At 39.1% G+C, this 24804-nt stretch overlaps 1 protein-coding gene across 1 annotated transcript; it reads left to right on the forward strand.

Moving 5' to 3' along the window:
* Positions 1-4447: 4447 nt before the first annotated feature.
* Positions 4448-23867, forward strand: ywhag1 (3-monooxygenase/tryptophan 5-monooxygenase activation protein, gamma polypeptide 1). Its single transcript, XM_084730450.1, has 2 exons — positions 4448-4682; positions 22749-23867. Exons 1-2 carry the CDS (start codon positions 4596-4598, stop codon positions 23403-23405), a joined length of 744 nt encoding a protein of 247 aa, XP_084586576.1. The 5' UTR covers positions 4448-4595; the 3' UTR covers positions 23406-23867.
* Positions 23868-24804: the final 937 nt, after the last annotated feature.

Consider the following 24804-nt stretch of genomic DNA (forward strand, 5'->3'; position numbering starts at 1 on the left):
TGTATACAAAACAATATGAAACACATATTCTTACCTGTCACATACATTGTACATTGAACATTTGTTGTCTTCGGTATGTCCAGCCTCTCCTTGGTAAATGCGTTAAAGAAGTTAAACATTCTTTAAAGAAACACAAAAACATGTCATGCTGTTTATCTCCTCGGAGATAAGAAAAAGTTTATATTCTGCAAGCAACATATTACTATAACTTATAGGAGCAGGTTATATAGAACAGTATTTGGTGCCATACTGCAAATCATTATTTCACAACAGGTTGGTAAATGTCATTTTTAGGTAAAAGAGCTTCTGTGTACCTGATGTCTCACATAGCCAGATGTATCTCCACATGAGGATTCAAGTCCTGTCATTAAAATGACAGACAGATGCTAACTTGTTTTTGTCTGTACTGTTAGTGAGTATGTTAGGGTAACTTACCATTCTCAGTGTGGACTTTGCTACCTGGGGGGGTTGTTGTTATTTTCCATAGATGTACATGCAAAATGGCGCCCACTCAGTCCAGTGACAGTTGCTTGTCTGGCGCATAAGCCAAAAAGGTTTTTCCAGGTTCCAGGTTTACTTCCTGGATATACGGTCAGCTGAAGGCACAGTAGCGCACCCCCTTACCTCTGCTTGTGGGTTACTACTCAGCCCTTAGACTTTTCATTGTGGTGACGTCACAGATTTTTAACTAGCTTTCCTCGGCCCTAGGAAAGTTTTACAAACATACAATCTTCATGGATCAACGATTCATAAAAAAAATGGTCATAACTGACCTTGGTTGCAGTTTAAGGTCCTGTCAACAGTTTTACAGAAGTCTTTTTTATAATGATGGCCTATGGGAGAAGATGCTCTTTGGGTGGGGACTTTTTGGTGCAATACTGTGACTGGCCACTAGGAAAATGGAGGCAAGGCTGAATGGCAGTGTCCTGTCTAGGCTTACTGTATATATTAATATCTACTGGTAGGCCTAACACAGGACTGACTTAGTCAGCCAATGGCAGGCTTATTCCAGCAGCCTACTTCCTGTGAGCCAGACTAAGCTACTATAGACCTTTTCATGGCAGCCATATTGATATGTGGATCATAGGGAGCAAAATTATAATTATCGTTGGTAACACCTGTGTTTGCTCTACTATTTTCAATATGGCTGCTTTGAAAAAGGTTTATGAATGATTTGTTGCTTTGTCTCTTCGCATGGTGTCCAGTATGTCAAAGCAGTAATATTACAGCAAAAAATGTTTGGGTAGAGCGCATCCTGGACTCAAACTGAATTTGTTTGAGGTGCTCTTTGAACAGGAATACATATCTATCCAGTGTTGGAGGTACAGGTTACCCCCAACAATGTAACGCATTACAATACATTGATTACTTTTTTGTTGTATTGAGTAACATGGTACATTTCAAGTACTCAGTTAGTTAGTTAGCCTATCACATACCTGCAGTATTCTACTGTTTTCATTCAAGAAATAGGCTATATTAGCCTATGAGCCCCAGTCTTTTGGTTTTATGTTTACTTGTCATGAAACATAATGGAGCTGTAAAGGGGATGTTGTGTCTGTCAGTCCTGTTACTAGCTTGCAGAGTTTATGGGTTGTAGACAAGATCATAAACTGACGGCAGACATCTGGACAATATAACCAACATGCACAAGAAAATGGGGTTTTTGTTTTTTGGACATGTATATCACTTACCTATTAGTAGCCTACAGTGACCGAGTCAGTGATGTCTTTTAAATCCCCTCTTAAAACACACGACGATACGATCCGACAGCCTTTACTGATTTTACCTGAGTTTTAACAGCTTTTATTTCCTAAAATGTTTTTATTTTCCTATTCATGCCATTTCACACTGAATTAAATTATGTGGTTTTTTTTGTTGGTTTTTTTTATCTGATGACTTTCCAATCTGTTTTATTTGCTACCCTTTGTGAAGCATTTTCTAATGTAAGGATCATTATCTTTGTTTTGAAAACTGCTCTAAAATTAAGATGATGATTATTATTATTAATCAAAAATAGTCTAAAAGCTACTTTTCTGTGAAGGTAAAGCTGTAACATAAGTTACTTTTTAATGGCAATAATATTGTAATTTAACCACTTACTTTTAAAAGTAATGTTCCCTAGCACTGTGTGTGACCCGCTGTAATAATACACAGTCCCTCCAGGAAGTTACGATGTTGCTATTACAACAATTAATGCAAATTCAACCAATACTCATGGATTATGCACAACCCTGCAAATTCATCCAATCACAGCACCAAAACAACTTGTCTTTGATTTGATCAATTATATATATATATATATATTCTCTGCTATTTTCACTTGCTCCTGCAAATTCGTTGCAAAAAAATGTCTAAAAATATCGCAACATGCAATTTTTTTTAAGAACCCTGGTGTGAAATCAGAGATTTTGGGCCACAACAATCCCCCCAAAAAACGGGAAATCCTGGGGGGACTGATTACATGAGGAAGTGTGATCTGATAATGTGATAACATGCAAATTAACTGGGAATGATCAACTATTATATCAGCTGAAATAATGCAGGGCAGATCTTGACACAGGACACTTTTACAAGATGGGGTCACAGGTTCAAATGGGCCCTTTTCCTGACAGTTGGTACTGAGCTTTAGTGCTGCATTCCAAAAAATCAAAAAAGGTAGCACATCTCAAGTCTGGAAGGACAAAATAAAACGTTTCGGCACTAAGCCTTCATCAGAGCATTTGTAATTATCAGCAGGTTCAACCTGATGATATACACAAGGTCAGAGAGAAAACACACAGCTGGGGGATGAACCCAGTTATTCAAGAACCAATCACTTTTCTTTGTCTGTGCCTCACACAGCTCTCTTCAATATAACATTACATGTCACAGAACATTATTGTCATCTTGAAACTGTGCCTTACATGTGTAACAAAAAAAAACCAAACAAAAAAAAAGGATAAGTAAATAAATAATAAAATAAAATAAAATAAAGTAGTACTAGAAAAAAAAAGGAAAAAACAAAACAAAACAAACATAATAATAATAATAATAATAATAATAATAATAATAATAATAATAATAATAGAAAATATTAATAATAATAATAAAAAATATATATATATATATATTCTAACCCAGAAAACATTTCAAACTGAAGTCATCATTAAGTCCATTTGGTGCCATAGTGTTGAGTGTATATATCCAGAACTTTTCTCTTTGTGACAGTTTCTTTAAAATGTCTCCTCCACGAGTGGGTATCGTGACTTTCTCAATCCCACAGAACCTCAATGAAGAGGGAGAACCATGGATGGCTTCTGCATGATGTTTGGCAATTGCATAATCCATATTGCCTGTGCGGATTGCAGTTTTGTGCTCAGATATACGCTGTTTCAAAGGTCCTTTGGTCTGTCCCACATATGCTAGTCCACAGGGGCATGATAACATGTAAACCACATGAGTCGACTTACAGTTTATAAATTCCCGAATAGGAATTTTCCTCCCTGTGTGGGGATGATTAATTGACTTTAGTGCTGCATCTTCCCAAAGTGATTCTCAGGCCTCTGGAGAAGCACATAGGGGTCTGGAATAGAGCTTGAGATCTGTGCCCAAACCCGACAGGACCAGATGGATTCGGGTTGGGTTGGGCCTTATTTGTCACATATTTCATGGGCTCACATCAGGTTCAGGTTGTGCTTTATTTATCTATTTATTTATTTTCATTTTTCTCCCCAATTTAGCCATTGCCAATTCCAATTCCTGACATGTATTGTCCCTGTCACTGAAAATTCATACTGTTTGGTGCATAGAGCCCGAACCCCGTGGGACCCAGCTGGACCCAACTGGACCCAATGGGACCCGACGGGTTTGGGTTGGGTCAGGCCGTATTTATCACATATTTTCATGGGCTTACAATAGGGTTGGACTATATTATTATTATGATGATGATGATGATGATTATTGTTATTATTATTATTATTGTTAGTAGTAGTAGTACTAGTAGTAGTAGTAGTCATTTGTTTTTTCCAATTTTTCTCCCCAATTTGTTGGGGAGTTCCAAATCTCCCCATGTATTGTCCCTGTCACTGATCGGGTTTGGGTTGAAATAAGCTAATGAAGGATGGGTTTGGGTCAGGTTTGGATTTTGTTGGGCTTGGGCCTTTTCAGGCCCGATTAAAGAGATAGTCTGGAGCCCAGTACAGTTGGCATTTGCCCACTTGGTAATCAAGCCTTGCATTTCTACTGTCGAATAATGTCACAGAACGATACAGGAGGTACATTGAGGTTTTCTTTTCCTGACTGGATAGTCAAAAGAAGAAAACCTCCATTTCCTTAGATGTGTGAAGTATGGACCCTACACTGACTGTGGGGCAATAGCCTGTGCTGTCTCTCGACTGCCAGGCTCGTTACATCACTCTGTGAAGACACGCCTTTTTGGGTGGTGACACAACCGAGGGAAAGTGCTCGGAGGGGGAGGGGTGTCCCGTCGGCAGGCACACAGACAGCAGGCAGCAGCTGCAGCGAGAGGACCCGGCGTCGTTACTCTGCATTAAAACGTTCACATTCACGACTTTTAGCTCCGAAACACAGCGGACAGCAACACAAACACATCGAAAATGGTAGATCGCGAGCAACTGGTGCAGAAAGCCAGGCTGGCCGAGCAGGCGGAGAGGTATGATGATATGGCAGCTGCCATGAAATCGGTAAGTAGGCTTCCTGTGTAAATGACCTTTCTCTTTTGGATCTATTTTATGATAAAGAGCTTCTTCGACGTGTGTGTGTGAGAGAGAGAAATGTGTAAAAGCTAGCCCACCTAGCTTGTAATACGCAGACAAGGGACCGCGATGCCTGCGTGTTCGAGCACATTTCGACTTAAAGCGGATAAGACACACTAAAATGGTGTATGAAACTTCTCATTAAAGAGTATGTTTGTGAGAAAGACGCAGTTAAGAGAAGGATGAAAGGCGGTTATAGTAAGATTTGGGCAACATCATTTTGAACAGGACTGCAAGGCCCGTAAAGCCTATGTTCACATTTCACTCGCTTCCATACATTTCGTTTGTATCAGTGACACCGTTTTAATCCAACGGGGTTCAATTAAAATGGCTAATTTTCGGCGAATCAAAGTGTTTGATCGGCGGTGTGCTGCGGTGGATTGTGGTTGTCTGAAATGCGGACTGTTTGATCTTGGGGCGGTGCCTTTCACCAGGCTCCTTTAAACACGACCAGGCTGCTCGGCTGCGAAAGAACCGAGAGGAATAAAGCACCAAATATCCATGAAACCAGACTTAAAAATTCTTCTGTTGGACCCATGTGGCTTAATAATGAAAGAGAATCAAAATGGTCACGTCGAAAGATGCGCATAGTGTTGGAGCAGAGGACGCACTAGGTGGTACCATGATGATGAGAGTGACATGTTCCGGTTTACATGATGCTGATGAGCCTTCCATTTAATGCTCAACACCACTTTTTTTAAGCTTGATGTGGAGAAACACCCACCCTCTCCATCTTATTGCTTCATATTTGGCGCATTGGAAAAGAGCAATGTTGGCTGAAGGTTGATCGCAATCGATTTGCGCAGAAGCAGCGCACAAAATCCGGAGCGTTCACCTTCCAGACGTGGGTGTTGGTGGACGGACAGCTTTCCAGAAAGCTCTCTAGATGTCATATTGCAGCAAAAGCTTCGTGTTTCTTTCTTTCTTTCTTTTTTTTTTTTTGTCTACATGACGGGACCTGCTCGTGTTAATCGATGCTGTGTAGCAACCGCATCCCTGCGTCCTCGACCTCTTCCAGCAGGTTCCCACACAGAGGCGTGCCGCAGCATCTGCCAAGATGCAGCACAGGCCCACCCGTAGTGCACCATTTCATAGGCAGCGTTTTATCACAGCTCCACAAAGGCTGCATCTCTTTGTATGAGCACTGTCTGGACAATAGGATCATAGAGGAAACGACAGGAAGGCAGCAGAAATAGAGGATTTGGGTGTTGTGTGACAAGGCCTCTTCTCATTTATTTAAAAGAATGGCCAGTGCAGGAGTTCATATTGTGTCTGTAACATTTTATGAGAATTTATGTAGCATTTACTATTTATTTTACTGTCATGTTCTAGGATAGTAAGTAAATGTAATTTCTCTAATTTTCCTCTAATAATGATTTATTTTTTCCTCTCTGTTTCATTTTATTAACAAGGCCAGTCCTGCCACCAGTAATCTGAGTGTGAGCCCACCCTGTACAGGACAGTGGTTATATATAATAAGAAATCAAGATTAGTGGAAGCTACTTTTCCCACATCAGCTTCAACTCCAAGAGTCAACAAGTAAAGCTGTCAGCGCGTTTAAAGGCCATGCTGCATGCTGCCGCTCTCTAGGACCAAGCTGTAGTGGTAATGCCAGAGGGGGCCCGGCTCCACCCCTTCCGATTTATGCCGAGTCAGAGAAGAGATCTGCCCCTCGCCCAGCCAGTCTCTCTGCAGCACTGGGCAGCGGGGTGTGTCTGCTGCCTCGCCCATCATTTGAGGGGAATCCCTTGCCACTGCAGACATGGTTACCGCCCCGGTGGCAACGGAACCAAATAACCAGGATCAGGGAACGCGACACTGCGCCCATCCTCAGGAGGGCTGTAAATGCCTCAGATTCAGGAACCATAATACAATAATTTAACGGACCTCTGCCTTTATAATAGAGTAGATTATCAGAACATTATTATCAACATCAAGTATATTTTACAGCATCAATAATTTAGTCATTTCTTTAAGAAGAATTCAGGGACGAAGGGAAATCATTTCAGAGTTTCTCATTTACTGGGACAGTCATTCATTATTTAGCAACTAGAAATAAAAAGGTTTTAGTCTGTGATTTCTTACAAATATTAAATGAGAGACAGAATTAGCTCTTTTATATATTTTAGGGAGATTTTTAAATCCAACATAAAATGTTCAGCAGAGAGTCGTCAGCAGGTCACCCATGTTTTTCCATATTCATTTTTAGGAGCTCTGTGTGACATCACAGGTTTGAGAGGAAACTTAAATGTGTCTTGTCCTCCTTCTGTCTGTTGGGGACAGAGCTGAGTGATCAGAGATGCAGACCCAGACAGTTGTCTGCAAAATGTTTTCAAGTTTAATTCAGTTGTGCGTTCTACTTCAATGTAGGGTCAGAGAAGGAAATTACTTATAAATGAAAGATCCACAATTGAAAATTAGGTTTTTAGTTGCATCTTAACTCTATTAATGATTCAATGTGAAAAGCCAAAGAAATTCACAAAAAATAGTTCTAATAATGTGCTAGATGTTAGCCATTAGAAATACTTGGTAGTTTTTAGCAGCTCTGACTCTAAAATACTGTGGATGAAGATGATGCCATCACAGAGTTACCTTAGCTCTGGTAACTGCCGTAGAATTAACATATTATTTTTAGTAAATATAACTAAAAACTCTAGTTATGAGAGCCAAATGTGTCAGCTTATGGTCCATGTCCTGGAATATAATATTTCTTGGCTCATGAGAAAGTGCACACAGTGTAAGAAAACAGAATTTTGTAAATTTTTGTTACGAAACCTGTACTGTACGTACTCCGCACTGTGCGATTGTATTTCATAGTAATTAGGACTAGGTACCTTTTTAAGTTATTGACCAAAATAACCCATTACCAAGTACGGCTGCACAGTTAATTGAAATCGCAACATAGCTTTGTACAATTCTCAAATTGCAGGAGGTGCAATATTTGTTAAAGGCAAAATGTGTATCAGAAAACATTTAAATGAATGAATGAATGTGGTGAGGCAGAGATGTCCTGTCCTACACATCAGATTCTACAGACTGGAAAAAAAAAAACTTCATTTGGTACAGATTCCTGAAAAAATAAAAACCACCATTGTCATTTTAACTTGTTTTTCAGTTAAAATAGGAAAAATTATGAAATATTATCATTACCTCTAATATCACAAACCACATTGCAATTGCAGTATCAGTAAAATTAATTGCAGTTAGATATTTTTTCAAAATTGCTCAGCCGTAGTACTAGGTAGTACTGATTTACCTAGTCAAATAATAACCTGCATTCAATCATTTTTGTAGCCACATCAAGAAAAAATATTTGTACTATTTGTATGGTTTTGCTCATAGCTGATCACCACAAGCGCCATTTGATTTAATATGACATGCGATTGGCCTACTACTTCCAGTATGGCTGGGAGATATGGACAGAATCAATCACAATAGTTTTAATGATCGATATTGCGGCAGTATTGTGGGGATGACTATTGGTGCTTTCACAAAATATAAACTCTGAGATTTATAAGAAATAATCATCAGTAAAGTGGATGTAGTGAGTTAATGGGTAAAAGCAAATAATAAAAGAGAGAGAACAGTCTGGGAAATTCAGAAAATGACATCATTTTACTGAATTGCAGTCTTTAAATCCAGGAAGACACTTAGACAGCCATATCACAATATAGGATAATGATACCCAAAATCTAAGATGATATCAAGTCTCACAATATCAATATAGTATTTGACATATTGCCCAGCCTACACAGTCTGTGGTGTACTGCAGTCAAGTGTGGTGTATTTGACAGAGCTGGCTGTTCAGTGTGCAAAGATGCCACCAAAACATTCAATAGTGCAGCTATACTACACAACTGTGACATCTGGTCAAAATAGATGCATAAAATGCAGAATGATTATTTCAGGAATGTTTCCACTTACATGATGGGTTTCGAGTGAAGTAGAAAGAAAGGTACCAAAGGAGTACTGTTGGTATTGATGTCACTTTAAGGGTTATGGTATCATCATTTTCTAAATGATATTCAGCCCTGGTAGTAATACTGTGCATATTACAAAATGCCTTCTCTATTAAAGTACATGCTGGTGACCTTAAGGTGTCATTTTTGAGAGTGACTGAGAATATTGAATATTCATGTAAAAAGACTTCAGTACTACAGTATGCATATCTAATGAAAGTATTACATCATAGTATCCACATGGGCACAGTGCTCAGCCCTTTGATATATTAATGATTCATTCTTAAAGGCCCATCTCATTAAACCCAAATCAATACACCAGTTTTAATGTAGGAAATGCATTTAGTGTGTTAGAAAATGTTTTGTTTTTCCCCACTATCTCCTGAAAGACCTTGCCAGTATTTTTGCATGTTGTAGCACATTCACTTCAAACCATGTATAGTTTATTCTCCTAGGGTGGTCAATTTCTTGTGAGATTTTTGACTAAGATTTTCTACCTTTCCCTTCATTTTCATTCATCAAGCTTGTAATGGCAACATAGAAATGTATAGTTTCAATAATACTGATAAAAGATGATTTTTTTTGAAGCACTGTCCTCAATTCTACTTCATTTTTTTCAGTAAATCTGTGATTCTGTTGAATGTATGTTTTTAATGATTGTGATCATTTTAAATGATGGCAGCACTAGTTAAGTGACTTTAGTTTACCTTGCCACTAGCAATGCTTCTCTTTTATGAAGAAAAAAAAAACAATATGCCATTTTAGGAAAACCTTTCAACCTTAATTCCCAGGAGAAAAAAACTCCAAATGTCAAGATATTCTTTCAAGCTTTTGCAGCAGCCAAATCAAGCTCCCTGTTTGTGAGCCACACAAGGCTTTAACTCCTTTCATACAAATTTGGGTATGTCACGGTTCTTTATTGAACACATGTTCAGCCTGGGTTTGACCTGATTCAATTGAGTCCGCTTTCACAAGTTAATCCCTGAGCGTCACTGTCCACTTCAGTCTGCAACTGCAGCTCAATGCAAATGACTGATAAACCACAGAGTTATATAGTTAGACAGAATTAGATTACGTAAAGTAACTGCACAGCGTGGATCAAGTTTCAGTTTCTCATTTTCTCTCTGTTGCTCACTCACTGTCTTTCACTTTCTATAACTAGCGGGGTCATACAAGTGACATTAGCTTAGCTTTCCATCCTAAGATCCATTAGATCTCTGTAAGGATGAGGATCAAGAAACCGTTTTGGATGAAGCATGTCGCCCAACTAAGATCTATCACAGATGTGGATTTGACCCATTTGTGTTGGTCTGAAAGGGCTATTACACATCCCAGCATCTGGCATCCCGGCAACCATACCAGTAGTGGCTAAGAGATAGTTTTGTCCTGATCTATGGTTTGCACACTGTCTACTAGTCAAGCTGTGTTACAGATTGCAGATATAAGTGGTGATAGAATGAGATCAGACATCCAGAGGGAGCTTCAATAGATATATATTTTCTAATTCAGTCAAATCAGGGTCTGTTAGAGCTGTTGCACTGGAAAGAGCTCACTTTCATCATAGACATGCTAACAGGCATGAGTAAGACTGATTTAACCAAGTACCCTTAGTCGGTATGGTGTACTGATTTGACACCATTTTGAATTAGCTTTCACACGCACACTCACACACATCCGTCCTGTTGGAGAGCTTAGTTCTTTGTCTTAGGAAGTGCATGGTACAGAGAGCCAGGGCTTCCATCACACTTAATGAACTGAATGTGTTATTCACCCATGGATGTCTGTTCAATGCATTAACAGATGCATTGTGCTGCAGCTGCTCCATATACTGAATGTATCCTTAATATATATTGACTAGGTTTTTTTTCCACAATGTTAGCTTTTTTCTGTTTTTTTATTGCAATTCAGCAAACCGTACAAAACAAAGATATGCCATGACTTTATTAGGTGTGCAGCTAACCATTATTTTCATAGTTGATTAATTGGTCAAATATTTTCTTGATTAATAGTTGTTTGGTGTATAAAATGTCAGACAATTGTAAAAAATTTTGATCAGTTTTTCCCAGAGCCCAAGATTGTGTCATCAAATGTCTTGTTGTCCACAGCACAAGAAGTAACAAAACCAAAAAAATATTCACATTTAAGAAGCTGAAATCAGAGAATTTTGATTTAAATAATAAAAAAAAGACTCAGACTGATTAACTGATTATCAAAACAGTTGGCTTTTAATTTAATAATTGATTAACCATTGCAGCTCTAGACTTTATGATGCAAGATTCCAAAAAACAAGGAATTAGCATTCTTTCATAAGCATATATACAGCAGGCCCAGGACTTAAGAGCGTGTCATGGGATGCATTAGAACACAAACTACTTTACAAAGTTTGTTGCTTTGGATAAAGAATGTTTTTTATACAAATGTCATTAAATCTCAGAGTACAACAGAATAATCAATAATCTGATCCGCATCATTAGTGAGTGATCCTGCAGGGTCCTCTAGGTCTCAACAAATGTGGCAGGAACAGAATATACTTCACATCACATCACAATATACTTAACATTACATCGTTAAGTCTGGGAGTGCCACAGTTAAATATGAAAATATAAAGTAACTATATACTGGGACAAATATGCAGTGATTTTTTTTAATATCATTTTGTGGCAGTTTTTGCCTTGATTCATAGGACATCTGAAGAGAATGGGCTGCAGGTTGGAGTCGAACCAGGACTGATAGCCTTGGTACACAGGGCACATGCTCTACCAACTGAGCTACAGGGGTGCCCCAAATATGCAGTAATTTTTGCATAGACAGTTACACTCTAACATTTATTAAAATTCCATCTCTGATTGAAATTGGATCTGTAAGCTGTAACACTGTCACTGCCACTCTGAAGTCTCACACTCCAGGATGTGATTTGTCTGTTGCTACTGGAAACAACCGTAACTGGTGGAGAAACTGGTGGAGGTACTGGGACCATCCATAATAGTTTTTTTCCACTTTGAGTTCTTGCCACTTAAATCAAAATCCTCTGGCTCCCTGTGTCTTATTTTTGCTACAGGACATATATTCGATAGAAAGCTCTGTTGTACATGGGTTTGATCAGAGCCTCCATAGGTGTGGGTGTGAGTGGGATTATACATCTTGTGGGAGGTACCATCAAAAACACATGAGATTTACAGTCTCAAAATGTATCCTTGGTGTGAGTTGAGTGAGATTGTTTTTTAATTTGACACCTATGGTGAGCTTCATTTTAGATACTGATTGCCACAAGCAGTGTGCTAAACAAGGAAACAGGGTTATAGCCCCAGAAAACGTCTGTCTTCACTCAGTCATCATTTCCTGTTTTCTAGTTCATTCTCATCCATCATCCTCATTTTGGAGTTTTTGTCTGGGGGGCATAGGAACCACCAAACTTGTATTTCTTTATTTCTCCTGAACTTCAGTCCAATTATGAATGCAGCCAGTGTCATCTCAGGACGGTTCGGGATGTCCTGAAATGAGTCTTGACTCAGTGTTGAGTCACAAAGGCACTACGAAAAACGCCCACCTTACCCACCTCCACACACTATAATCATGTTCATTTCACATCTGAGAGCCTTACTTACATTTGCAGCAATATGTGCAGAATTGAACAGAGTGCTGTTCCCCTCCCAGTTCAACATACCTTATTATCTTGTAGCATCATCCAGTTGCTATGGTACCTATTTTTCCTTTTGCCTACTTACTGTCAACGACTGCCGGGACATAAAAGCTGATGGCATCTTAAGGCATCACACTGACACATCTACCTTGACCTGCAATTTCAGTATAGTTCTAGGGAGAGGAAGAGCAGGTTAAAAGGAAGAAGTAGAGCGTATTCATGTAGCTCCTTTGCCGTTACTGAAAATATGTTCTGAGTATAAAAACATGACTGATGTCTGCCTTTGGCAGTTTTCTCTGTCACTGACATTTATCTATATCAAATTAATCAAAAGTACCCCCACACCAAAAATAACATTTTATATAGAAATAACTAACAATTATTTTCAGCATTGATTAATCTGTCAATTATTTTCTCAGTTAATGGATTATTGTTCAATTAGTGGATTCATAAAATGTCAGAAAATAGTGAAAATGTTGATCACTGATGTCCTCAAATGTCTTATGTCCAAAACTTTTTAAATTAAAAAGTGACTCAAAACAATTAATCAGTTGTCAAAAACAGTTGATTAATTTAATAATTGATAAATAGTTGCAGCACTAGCTTTCTTGTAAACATTGGTGTTTAGATTCAGTCTTTCTTACCAAAACACACTGTGTGTATCCTTGAGACATAGCAAACATGTTGATTACATTTCCTTCCCCATTTAACATTTACAAAACCGTTTTTAAAATCTGTATTAAATCATACATTAATGTTTGCTTGGCAGTAGTTGTTTTGTATTGTTTAGGTATGGGTATTATTGGGTTTTTATCAATATCAATACTGCGTATCAGTACTGATATTTATCAATAATATTTTACATAAATGAATGCAAAAAATGAAGGTAAGACTTGCTAAGATGTGAAAAGACTCAACAGTCTTAACTGGAATATCTGGGATTCAGGGCTGTGGTCATCTCCTGAGCAAAAGAGGAACACCTTGTCACTAAAATGAAAATGGCTGGCCCAGTTCACCTTAAAGGTGAGTCCACCTTAAGTGAGCCTGGACTAACTTCAGGCCTTTAGCAGCATGCAAGACCCGGGGCCTCTGCTTGGCTTTTGAAGAGTCGTAGTACCTGACAAACAGCCTACACTGTACACACACTTCACTTTACAGCTTCACTCACAGCTATGATGTCACTCACCATTTGTTCAGGAGATCAGCAATATTTTGTTCTAACCAATCAGGAGCCAGTTCTAATTCAGTGTTGGCTCTCAATGCCCACCCTGAATAGCACTATTAGTGGTCAAAAACACCACAGGGACACCTTTAATGCATGTGAAAGGCTCATGTTAGTCACCGAAAGAGGAAGATCTTACAATTCTTGAAAGCTTTGATGGAGACAGTCGTTTTCTTTTGTCCCGACACTGTTCACTTAACAATTAATCAAAATGTTATTGTAATTACAATGTTGCTGGCTCCAATTTTCAAATTGCAGGAGATACAATATTTATTTAAGGCAAAATGTATCAAAAAATATTTAAATGAATGTGGTCAGGCAGAGATGTCCTGTCCTAGACATCAGATTCTGCAGACTGAAAAACAAAACAAAAATCAAAAATGAAAACATCACACCATAGTCATTTTAACATGCTTTTCAGTCAAAATAAGAATAATGTTATAAAAGTTACCATTATCTCTGATATTGTAAATCATATCACAGTTCCTGTATCAGTCAAAATATTTGCAATTGGACATTTTTTCATTTTCAGATGCTCTCATAATTAACTGATCTACTCGGAATTTGTCCTTACAGTTATTGTATGTATGAAAGTTGAACCAGGTTTAACTTTTCCTGAACAACCATTGATTTTATTTCATTTTTTTTAAGCTGGAGACCCCTACAATGGCACCCATGCTGCATCAACAGAGTGGCCACATTTACAATTAACACTTAAAGGTGCCTTGTGGAGTTTTTGATCACTAGTAGTGCTATAGAGAAATATTTTTAAGACTGCTGGTTAGTAAATAGTAATATAAAAAATTAAATATGTTTTAAAAATGTCTTTGTAAATGTTTTAATTAATTACGTTTTTTAGGCCTCAAGGATACACAAAATGCATCTTGGTGAGAAACAATGGATGTAAATACAAACTTGGTTTAGAGGAAAAACTCCTCAGGCCACCTTTAACCTGTTACACAAACTGTATTTCCAGGATCATATTTCATCGTCTCATCAGTACCTGAAGTAACATGCAGACACGCCACACCGCATTTTTTTTTAATTTAGGGAAGTTTTCCGACTGAACACCCCCTCAGTCTTCTCTTCTCTTCTCTTTCAGCATTGAAATGAGATTCACTCCTAGATTGGATGAGATGAGATGTTGCAGAAGATTCTGGCATTATTCAATACCCACAGATGTTGGAAAATTATGAAATGATCTTATATGGAGACAGAATGGCCCCTCAGTGTCCCATTCCTTCATTAATATTGTAGTAGTGAATAAGTATGGCAGTGGTAATGTTCTCTAGGTCAAAAGGCATGGTCAGCAAAGTATCGGGGGCAAATAAGGACTCCACTCTACCATCTTAAGTGTGGGTTTTAAGAATGTTCTTTCAGTCTTGCAAAAAATATGTTTTTTAATTTCTCCCCTATTTTATTTTTGGCTAGGTTTTTAGGTTTATTGTGTTTCATCTTCTCAGTTCATGCAGTGAAATGTCACTTGACAACACATTTCATGTTTGTTGAAGAATAGTTGGAGTTGTTGCTTATTGCCCTGGCAGCATGATGGGGGTTATTTGTTTGGGATTTCATGTCCCTGAATGACTTTACATGATTATTAGAGACCTGGAAGATATGAACAGAGTGATTTTGACAAGATCTGGATAGCTAGAAGATGGACGCATCCTGAAGAACACAAGTGTCATGTCGGCCTGTGTTCCTGAGTCAGTCTATGACCAAGTATTAGTAATGCAATTACACAATCATTTCAGTACTGTCAGACTTAGTAACACCAGTAGTCAATACGTGATGAGTCTGCAGTGCCTCCAAACTGTGATCTGGAAATGAAGCAGATCTGGGATAGCAAGTAAATGTTAATGAAACAAATAGCAGTGTAATGTTATCCTGATCAGTCAGATCTGTACTTTGGCTGTCACAGAAGTGCATTGGGAGGTGCCATCATAACCCACATTTGACCTTTATGGCAGAACACGTTCAGCCCACAAAAATGGGTGCTGAACATGACAGTCTTGTACTGTACTTCCTCACAGTATTCTTTCACACATGCACCAGCATGTAAGGGAGAAAATGTTTTACTTTCACTTTTGATCACATGGTGTGTTGCCTGTTTCCCTGTCTTGTTTTATCACAGCAGAGAACCAGTAGTAACAGAGAGGCCCCAGCTTCCGTTAATTTGCATTTGGCGTCAGTTCATACCAGTGGCCAGTGTTGGGAGGGTTACTTTTAAAGCATATCCTCTACAAATTACTGAATACATGTGCTGAAATGTTATTTCTAATGTATTCCATAAGTTTACTTACATTAGATAACATTCTCTAAAACATTTTGGATCACTTTATCATTTTGTCTGAGTTGAGGGCCATCCACACCAAGAACTAAGCTATAAAATTATAATTGTGATGTGGACTCCACTTGACTTAGAACGATTTTTAGAACAATATTTTTACAGTGATAGTTCCTGTGGACGGCTGTAAACTCTGAATGTAGTTAACACTTGCTCCTGGGAATGACCTTGCTGGAGAGATCCCTGTACTGTTCTCACTAGGTCACGTAGAACAGCTTATACATGCTATACATGTCCAGAACAAAATGAACAGTGTTGCACAAACGGTTCCTATTCATGGCTAATTCGTGATACATATCAGCAATTCAGCTAAGCTAATTAGCCAGCTAGTTAGCCAAACTAATGAGCAAGTCAAGCCAAGCTTTAATTATATGTAGCTCAAAGTCACAAATCATAATTTGCAACAGGGGACTTTACATTAGTACACCACAAGTTACCCAATGGTGCTTTTTGAAATTAGACATGAACACTGAAAAGCTTCATCTAGAATTTTGAAGAACTGGAAAAGACAATTTTCACTATTGCTGACATTTTATAGACATTGCACCCCCAGCGTTAACATGGCAATTAACTTAAGCCTTTTTTATTTAATAACCACTAGTAAATAAAACAATTTGTGCAGGGGCAAGTAAAAATTTTGGGCAAGTAAATTTTTGACTCACTCACCTGACTGGGCAAATGGGGGAAAAGAAAAGCAATAATGTTGAACAGTGGCTGTAACAGGATACAGGTACACAGGTATTTTGTATAATAAATACACAGTGCTGTTACATGTACTCTGTTACTCTCCAACCCTGCCAGTAGCCTAGTTAGGTCCACACGTGTCTTATTTTTGGACAAGCACATCAGCTGTAATCACAGAAAAACTACTGTCATATATGGTAGCATAGCAACAAAGAGCTACTTCAAGCTGCCTCTCCACCACCGTTACTAACTCCCATCCACTGCCTCGCATCCCCCTTTTCTCAGCGCCAGGCTTTAGCCCTATTCACACCGCCAGTGACGTCAGGTGGTCCACGGCGCCTTTGTGCTCTGCTGGCTGAATGAGGTCGGCAGGGGGGTTGTCACATCAGGTTAGGAGAGACCGGGAGTGAGAGCAAATGAGCAAGGAAAAGACAGAAGGAAAGCGCGGAACAGGAAGAAAAAATGGCGAGCTGTGGGACTATGGCAAGCCTTCATTATGTGAATTGTAATCCATTAGAGGGAAATGTAAGGCGGCGGGCATTGGGGTCGAACCCAGCCTCTACTTAGGCCCAACATATCCTCTCACTCTTCAACCCTGCAGCTCTCACTGCGTCTCTCCTGTGGATATTAATGGCTATGCAGAGAGCTGTCAAAGAGGAAATTATTGATTGTCCTGCCTGGCCTTTGTTTGTATTACCACTCAGTTGTTTGGAAGTTTGACTGCCTTGTGCAAGGATGAGTCACGAGAGAGCAGGCGCGATTGATGAGCTTTATGGGTAGACAGAGCTCTATTGTCATCGCCACACCACAGCTTCCGTCAGGGCTTTCTGCTCACCCTGCAGCCTTCTGAAACAAAGGCTGCCATGTTTTTACAGACGTGCTGTTTAGGCCTTGTTTTTCTGACCTCTCTGTTGCTCTAGCGCTGACCTACTCTGCTGGTCGCATGCTCTGTAGGTCACATACTCGTTTACGCTAATTGTAATTTAATGGGCTAAGGTATAGAGTGGTATAGAGCTGAGGCTGTGCTGCAACAGTGAATAATGGGGGGCAGGGTGACTTTCTCCTGTGCTCGTAAGTGGGATCATTACACAACGGATGTCACTTTATTGTTTGTCTCTAGTCATGCTCTTCCAGTACAGGGGTCACTGTATTTATGTGTGTTGTAAATTTTACAGCATCTTGTGGTGAGACACTCCTTAGTGAACAAGCACAAAAGTCTACAGTCCTGCTGCAGACATATTCATATTCATATTCAGAGGCTGCACCACAGACCATGGCCAAATTCAAAGGGGTGATTTCTGTAAGAAGCATGAAACATGAAATTTCCTGGCAATCTGGCCACAAGTTGCCTCTTGGGCCAAAGTTAATAAATTAGTCTGAGTTGGCAAGAGGAGAAAAAGATCATGAGATACTGTGGCATGTGTGTGGCTTTTAGAAAGTTTCATGGTAATCTGGCTATAAGATTTTTGACCTGTTATCTTCAGAACAAAAACAAACAAAAACATCAGCATGCTAACATGCCCACAGTAGTAATGCAACATGTTGATGTTTATCTTTAGTCTTTTAAGATTGAAGTGGTATATTTACAAGAAAATAATCACAAATTTCTGATTTAAAAAACCCCCCAGAATATTCTCTTAGATTATTAAATAATAATTTTTGTCAAGGCTAGGATTAATTCTATCAGTTGACACTGGTTTACAACAATTTGAGAACATTCTGCACTGCAGTGGACAGTATTTTCTTCTCACTAATTTATGACTTTGTAATCTCAGAAAATATGACTTTTCCAGTTTGGCCCTTGTATAGTTGACCATAGCAACATTTTCTATTAGTAAAACGAAGTAAGTCTGAGGCTAGTTTTGCAAGTATTTTGTTATAAATCAAAGTACTGGACACATTTTGACTTGATGATGGTGTTTTGTCCCAGTCCACCCAGTAAAGATCAAGAAATTTCACAGGACAAGTAAGAATTTTGACCTTCTGGTGGCAAATGGAGTAAATGTCAGGGGATCTTCAAACACAAATATACCAAATTTCACAGCAACCCCTCCAGTAGTGTTTCAGATACTTCAATCACAACCATAGGGATGGACTGACTGAGTGACTGATATCATCATCCAAAATTTCATGGGCATATACTCAGTGGTGTTTCATATTTCAACTAGGAGGTGACAGTTTGACCTGACGGAGGTGAAGGGAGCTCGTGTAGTCTTCAAAATGTAAATGTGCTCTATAAATCTGGCAGAAAAAAACAAACAGCATCACAATCCTGAGGCCCTACCGTCAAGGTTGAAGCGTGATTGAAGTGAAAAGGTTGCTTGTGGTTTTGGAGTCCGCCCATGTTTCATGTGCAGGCTGTTTGCTTTAGAATCATTTATGTCCTGTAGTGAGCCATGGGTATGACATTACTGTGGCTGACTCCCAGTGTATGAGCTGGCTGAGAGGCATGAGATACGAAATGTTTGCACTTATCTCCACCCACTCTGCTGCAGCTTTCTCCATACCATCAGCCATGTCAGCATCCTCACCATTAGCAGCGTGTGGCCACTGTCTCCACCACAAATAGTATGCGTCTCACAAACAAAGCAGATTTTGCAGTTGCCATGGAAACAGGAGATTGCATCACTGATTGCTCTTTGGCCTCCACTCCCTCCCTTGTGCAGCTCAAGTAATGTCATTAAAGAGGATGGTTAGCTCTGTGGAACTGAACTGTTCCTGCTCTCTGTATCACTGAGCGTGAGAGATGGGAGTAGATACTTATAAGGACTTATGTTTGCTGAGGATGAGTTCATCAGATGAACACATGATTAGTCATATGTTTGTATGAATAGAGACTGTAGTAACAACAAGAACAGGGATTAGCAGCTAATGTGTGTTACTGGAGTCAGAATGACACAGCTTCTAGCTCACAGACTGTGATGCACCTCAGAAGTCACAGGTTTAAGCTCCTCTGTCCTTCAAGATACTGAGGCTCCCCATGCATCAAGGATGCTGCACATACACTATCACACAGTACGACCTCTGGGGAATATTTGTCTCATTATGTGATTAAAAAGTTCCAAAAGTGACCTGTTAGTGTAACACTGCGGCAGCAGAGTGTGACCCCACCTGGACTGTTAGAAGGCAAATAACATAATACATAAACACTGCAATCACCTGACAGAATAAGAATAAGAAAAACCTGAATATTTTTGGGATTTTTATTTAAATTTCATGTAGAGCTGCAACAATTAATCGATTATGAAGTTAATGGCCAACTATTTTGATAAAGAGTTAATCATTTTGAGCGATTTTTTGTCTCTGATTTCAGCTTCTTAAATGTGAATATTGCTGGTTTCTTTAATCATCTTATAATGGTTAATTAAATGTCTTTGTGTTTTTGACACAACAAGACACTTTGGGCTTTAGAAAACACTGATTAACATTTTTCACCATTTTCTTACATTTTATGGACCAAACCACAAATCGATTATTGATCGATTACTCAAGAAAATAAATGTCAAATGAATTGATAATGAAAATAATTGTTATTGCAGCCCTAGTTTCATGGCATAGATCATGTTCCCCTGAGGACCCTGACTTTTCATGTAATACCACCAGCAGGTCAAAGTTTGAAATTATCCTGTGAAATAATTTCAACATCTACTAAATTGGTTTGTCACAAAACTTTGAGATTCATAGTTTCCAGATGGATGTATCTGTCTGTAGTTTTGAGTGAAATGTACAGCAGTTGGGTGGCTTGTCATGACATTTGCTACAGGCATGTATCTCCCTGTCAGGATGAATTGTAATAACTTTGATGATCCTCTGACTTTTCATGTAGTGCCACCATCTGGTAAAGAGTTTAGTTTGTCCAATAGTTTTATTATGCAGGTGCGTAGGACTGGGGGAACGATGGACTGTGGCAGGGTTGAACGATTTTGAAAGAGTATTTTGACTGACTTTGCATAACTTGCGATATTAGAGGCAATAATAATTTTTTCATGATTTTTCTTATTTTGATTTAAAAACGTTTAAATGACTATGGTGTCTTTCCAGGAATCTGTACCAAATGAAGATGTTTTGAGTCTGTAGAATCTGATGTGTAGAACAGGACGTCTCTGCCTCATGACATTTATTCATTTAAAAGTTTTTTGTTTTTTTTTTGACACATTTTGCCTTTAATAAACATTGCACCTCCTGTGATTTCAAAAATAGCAGAAAGTCGTGTTGCAATTTTGATCAAATTTCGATGAATTGTGCAGCCCTAGTATATACAGGGTCCCTATGAGAAGACCCCAGAAACATGCTAGAATTAATGGTGAATGTTGGGATAGGCCTGTAGAGTGTGCAGGGTCCAGACCCTGGGTTTATGTACAATTAGCTTTTGAACTAGTATTCTCATCTGCTTAGTCACTGTCTTATCTGCTTATTAGCAAATGTTAGCATGCTAACATGACAAACTTAATGGCAAGCATGGTATACATTATACGTACTAAATATCACCATTTTAGCATGTTGATGTTAAAATTCTCAGACCACTACTGTGGCTAAGTACTGCTAGCATGGAGCTAGCATGGCCGTAGACTTCCAGTCTTATTCACCCAAAAAGAGACACACAGGCTGCAAAATGTGCTTTTTTTGTCCACTGGCCAAATGGCAAATGTTCAAATTTGACCAGCAGCTCCTTTTTTGATGGTGAGTAAAGCAAATCTGCCAGCCATTTGCATAATTTACCAGCATTGTGGCAGGTGCTAATTGTTGTATTTGATAAGATTAGGTCAAAGCAACTTTTGTTCTGTAAATGCTGTATAAATGGACCATCTGCATTTTTTTAAAGGTGTGTCTTGGAAGAGCAAAACCTCTGCTCACTTGTAAGAAAAAGACTTTCAGAAAGTGACTTGGAAAAAAAAGTTTTTCTAACAGAAGTCGCTTTATTATTGTAGTTTTTTCCCCTGTGGCATTATAGTAAAAGCAAAACAACGTAAACATAAAGCCAGCTTCAATTTCCTATCAAATTATAGGACATATAAGAAATATCAGCACACTGTAGTTTTCTGGTGAGCGATATAGCGTCCAGTAAAGGCATTGTGAAGAGCTGTTCCATGTGATCGGCAGGGGCCCCCCTGCTTTGGTATGCTCATGCAACTGAATTCTGTGCTGAAAAAGAAAAGTAACAACAGGCTTTATTCTCAGAAAAGGTCTGTAAAGATGCCTCTGCTGCACAGTCCCAGTGGGGTATAAAGGATTAAATCCTCCAGCCAGACACAGGCCTGTCCAAACAAAACAAAACCAGCTTTCAGAGCTGCACACAGCCAATCGGGAGTCTTCCCTGAAGATGATGTCAGTGAGCTGGAGGTGGGGTTTTACTCAGCTGGATGCAGGGCCTGTAGCCTTGGGTGTTGTCGAGTGTGTCCGGAGGCATCAGGAGCTTTGTATTTCTTTCCTTATGTTGTCCACCCTCTTGTGATTGCACTTTGACATGTGCACAGAGGATTTAACTGTTTTTTTGTTTTGTTTTTTTGGTATCAAGAGTCATTTTGTTGAATGTTAAACACAAGGTATAACTGTCCCATTGTCAGTTCTTGAAGGTTATTGATACATATCTTCACGTTTGACATAAATAAGTAGTCATTAGGACTACAACTAAAGATTATTTTCATAGTTGATTAATTGGTTGATTATTTTCTTAATTATTGGATTAACAGTTTTGTTTTTCAATGTCAGGAAATGGTGAAAATCGTCAATCATTGTCTCCCAAAACCCAAGATGACATCCTTAAATGTCTTGTTTTACTCACAATCCAAAGATATTCATTTTTCAGTCATGGAGGAATAAAGAAACCAAAAAAATATTCACCTTCAGGAGGCTGGCACCAAAGTTTTGACTTTTTTCTTTAAAAAAATACTCAAACCAACTAAACAAGTAGCAGCATAGTTGGCAATTAATTTAATATTTGTTTAATAATCAATTAAGTGATAAATGTTGCAGCTCTAGTAGCCATGTAGTGAATGTTATTGATATAAATCCTGATATTGAGACTTTTTTTTAAATTGCGATATTGGATATATTGTTACATCCCTACAAATAAGACAATTGAGATAACAAACAGACATGCTAACACCTGCATATTTGTCTTTTCTCCCTTTTTTTTTTTTAGGTCACAGAGCTGAACGAAGCACTATCCAACGAGGAAAGGAACCTGCTCTCTGTGGCCTATAAGAATGTGGTTGGGGCGAGGCGTTCATCCTGGCGTGTCATCTCCAGCATTGAGCAGAAGACGTCAGCCGACGGCAACGAAAAGAAGATTGAGATGGTGCGGGCCTACCGGGAAAAGATCGAGAAGGAGCTGGAGGCTGTCTGCCAGGACGTGCTCAACCTCCTTGACAACTTCCTGATCAAGAACTGCAACGAGACGCAGCACGAGAGCAAGGTGTTCTACCTGAAGATGAAGGGTGACTACTACCGCTACCTGGCCGAGGTTGCCACGGGGGAGAAGAGAGCCACGGTTGTGGAGTCCTCCGAGAAGTCCTACAGCGAGGCCCATGAGATCAGCAAGGAGCACATGCAGCCCACCCACCCCATCCGCCTGGGCCTGGCTCTCAACTACTCCGTCTTCTACTACGAGATCCAGAACGCCCCAGAGCAGGCGTGCCACCTGGCCAAGACCGCCTTCGACGACGCCATCGCCGAGCTGGACACCCTCAACGAGGACTCCTACAAAGACTCCACTCTGATCATGCAGCTGCTACGAGACAACTTGACGCTGTGGACGAGCGACCAGCAGGACGACGAGGGAGGAGAGGGCAACAACTAAAGAGTCCAAAACCTCATTCTGCCAAAACAACACAACACGCGCGCTCACAAATGTTGACAAAATAATAATAATAGTTAAAAAATTCTTTAGAAATTAAAAAAAAGGGAGGGCGGGAGGGGTGGGCGGTGGAACATCGGTGGCCAATTTAGCCGATGGTACTAACGCGGCTGCTGTTCTTTATTTTTCAACAAATTAAAAGTGAAAAAAAAAGTAGGAGGAGGGAATTTTAGTTTGAGAAGTAACCTACGATTAAAAAAATAAATAAATAAAAGAATGAAACCCCCTCCTTGGTAGCCTCTGCAGCATTTGCCAAAATACCACTTTAGAAGCAAGAGGTATGTCATTCATCACAGTGTGACTATTGGGTAACAATACCTTCACACTGGCAGAGACTGGTCTTATCGCGCAAATGAAGCTGAGCTGTCTTATTGTATTTGGTGAGGGGAGGAGCATTCAGAGAGTTTTCGACGCTTGAGCAACAAGAAAATTAGAGTAACCTTGAATGTCATGGCCTTGCTTAGTGAGAAAGACAGACGGAGTGATTGAGGAAGAGAGCAGACGGGTTACAGGGATGAAGACGGGCTTTTTAGGGGTGTCGAACTTCATCGTGTAACTTCAACCGTACCGACATCTTTAGTTGCACCCACACTATGATCGTTGAGTGAACAGCAGGTTGTCTCTGTTATTGAAGATAACATAAAAAGATGTTTTTGTTTGCTTTGTGTCAGGTATGTGTCCAGCTCAGTCAACAAGTCATACTGTAACTAAAAAGACAAATTCATAAAGTAAACTTAGTGCAGCTTGTCCCTCTCATGTGCTGATGTGCTTTATTAAATAAATTAACTGTTTTTGGACACCTAATTCTTATTGTCGGTATTGTCGTTACTATAACAACTTCTATTGGCTCCTTATGTTTGTAGGAAAGGATTTGATTCACAGAAATCTAGATAGCAAAACAAAATGAATGGAAAACTTTAAAAAAACGTGGTGATCCAACATTATCATGAGTCCACCCTTCTTCTCCAATTATGCTATCTTCATAACAATCAGTAGGATCTCTGAAACGGCACCTGGAACCACAGACTTGATTAGTGACCTAAGTATAATTTGTGGACAGAGCACATGCAATGTTAAGTGGAAGCTCTAAAAGCAGATTTGAGGTTTGTGGATTTACTTTGTCTTCAGTTTCTTCTTGGTCAAGAAATGCACTTGCCTATTATACTGTTTCTTCAGTGTAAGATGATAACTGCTCCAATATTCTCCATAATACAATATTGTGCATGCTGGTGATGTATTTATACAGTAGCTTCAATTTATTAACTTATACTGTAGATGTTATGTATTCATATGAACATGGAATTACTAGACCTTAATCGGATTATTTTCTATTTATTTCTTT

This window comes from Lutjanus erythropterus, chromosome 11, assembly GCF_056507025.1.
Source record: "Lutjanus erythropterus isolate fLutEry1 chromosome 11, fLutEry1.hap2, whole genome shotgun sequence".
In the NCBI taxonomy this organism is placed as follows: domain Eukaryota; kingdom Metazoa; phylum Chordata; class Actinopteri; order Lutjaniformes; family Lutjanidae; genus Lutjanus; species Lutjanus erythropterus.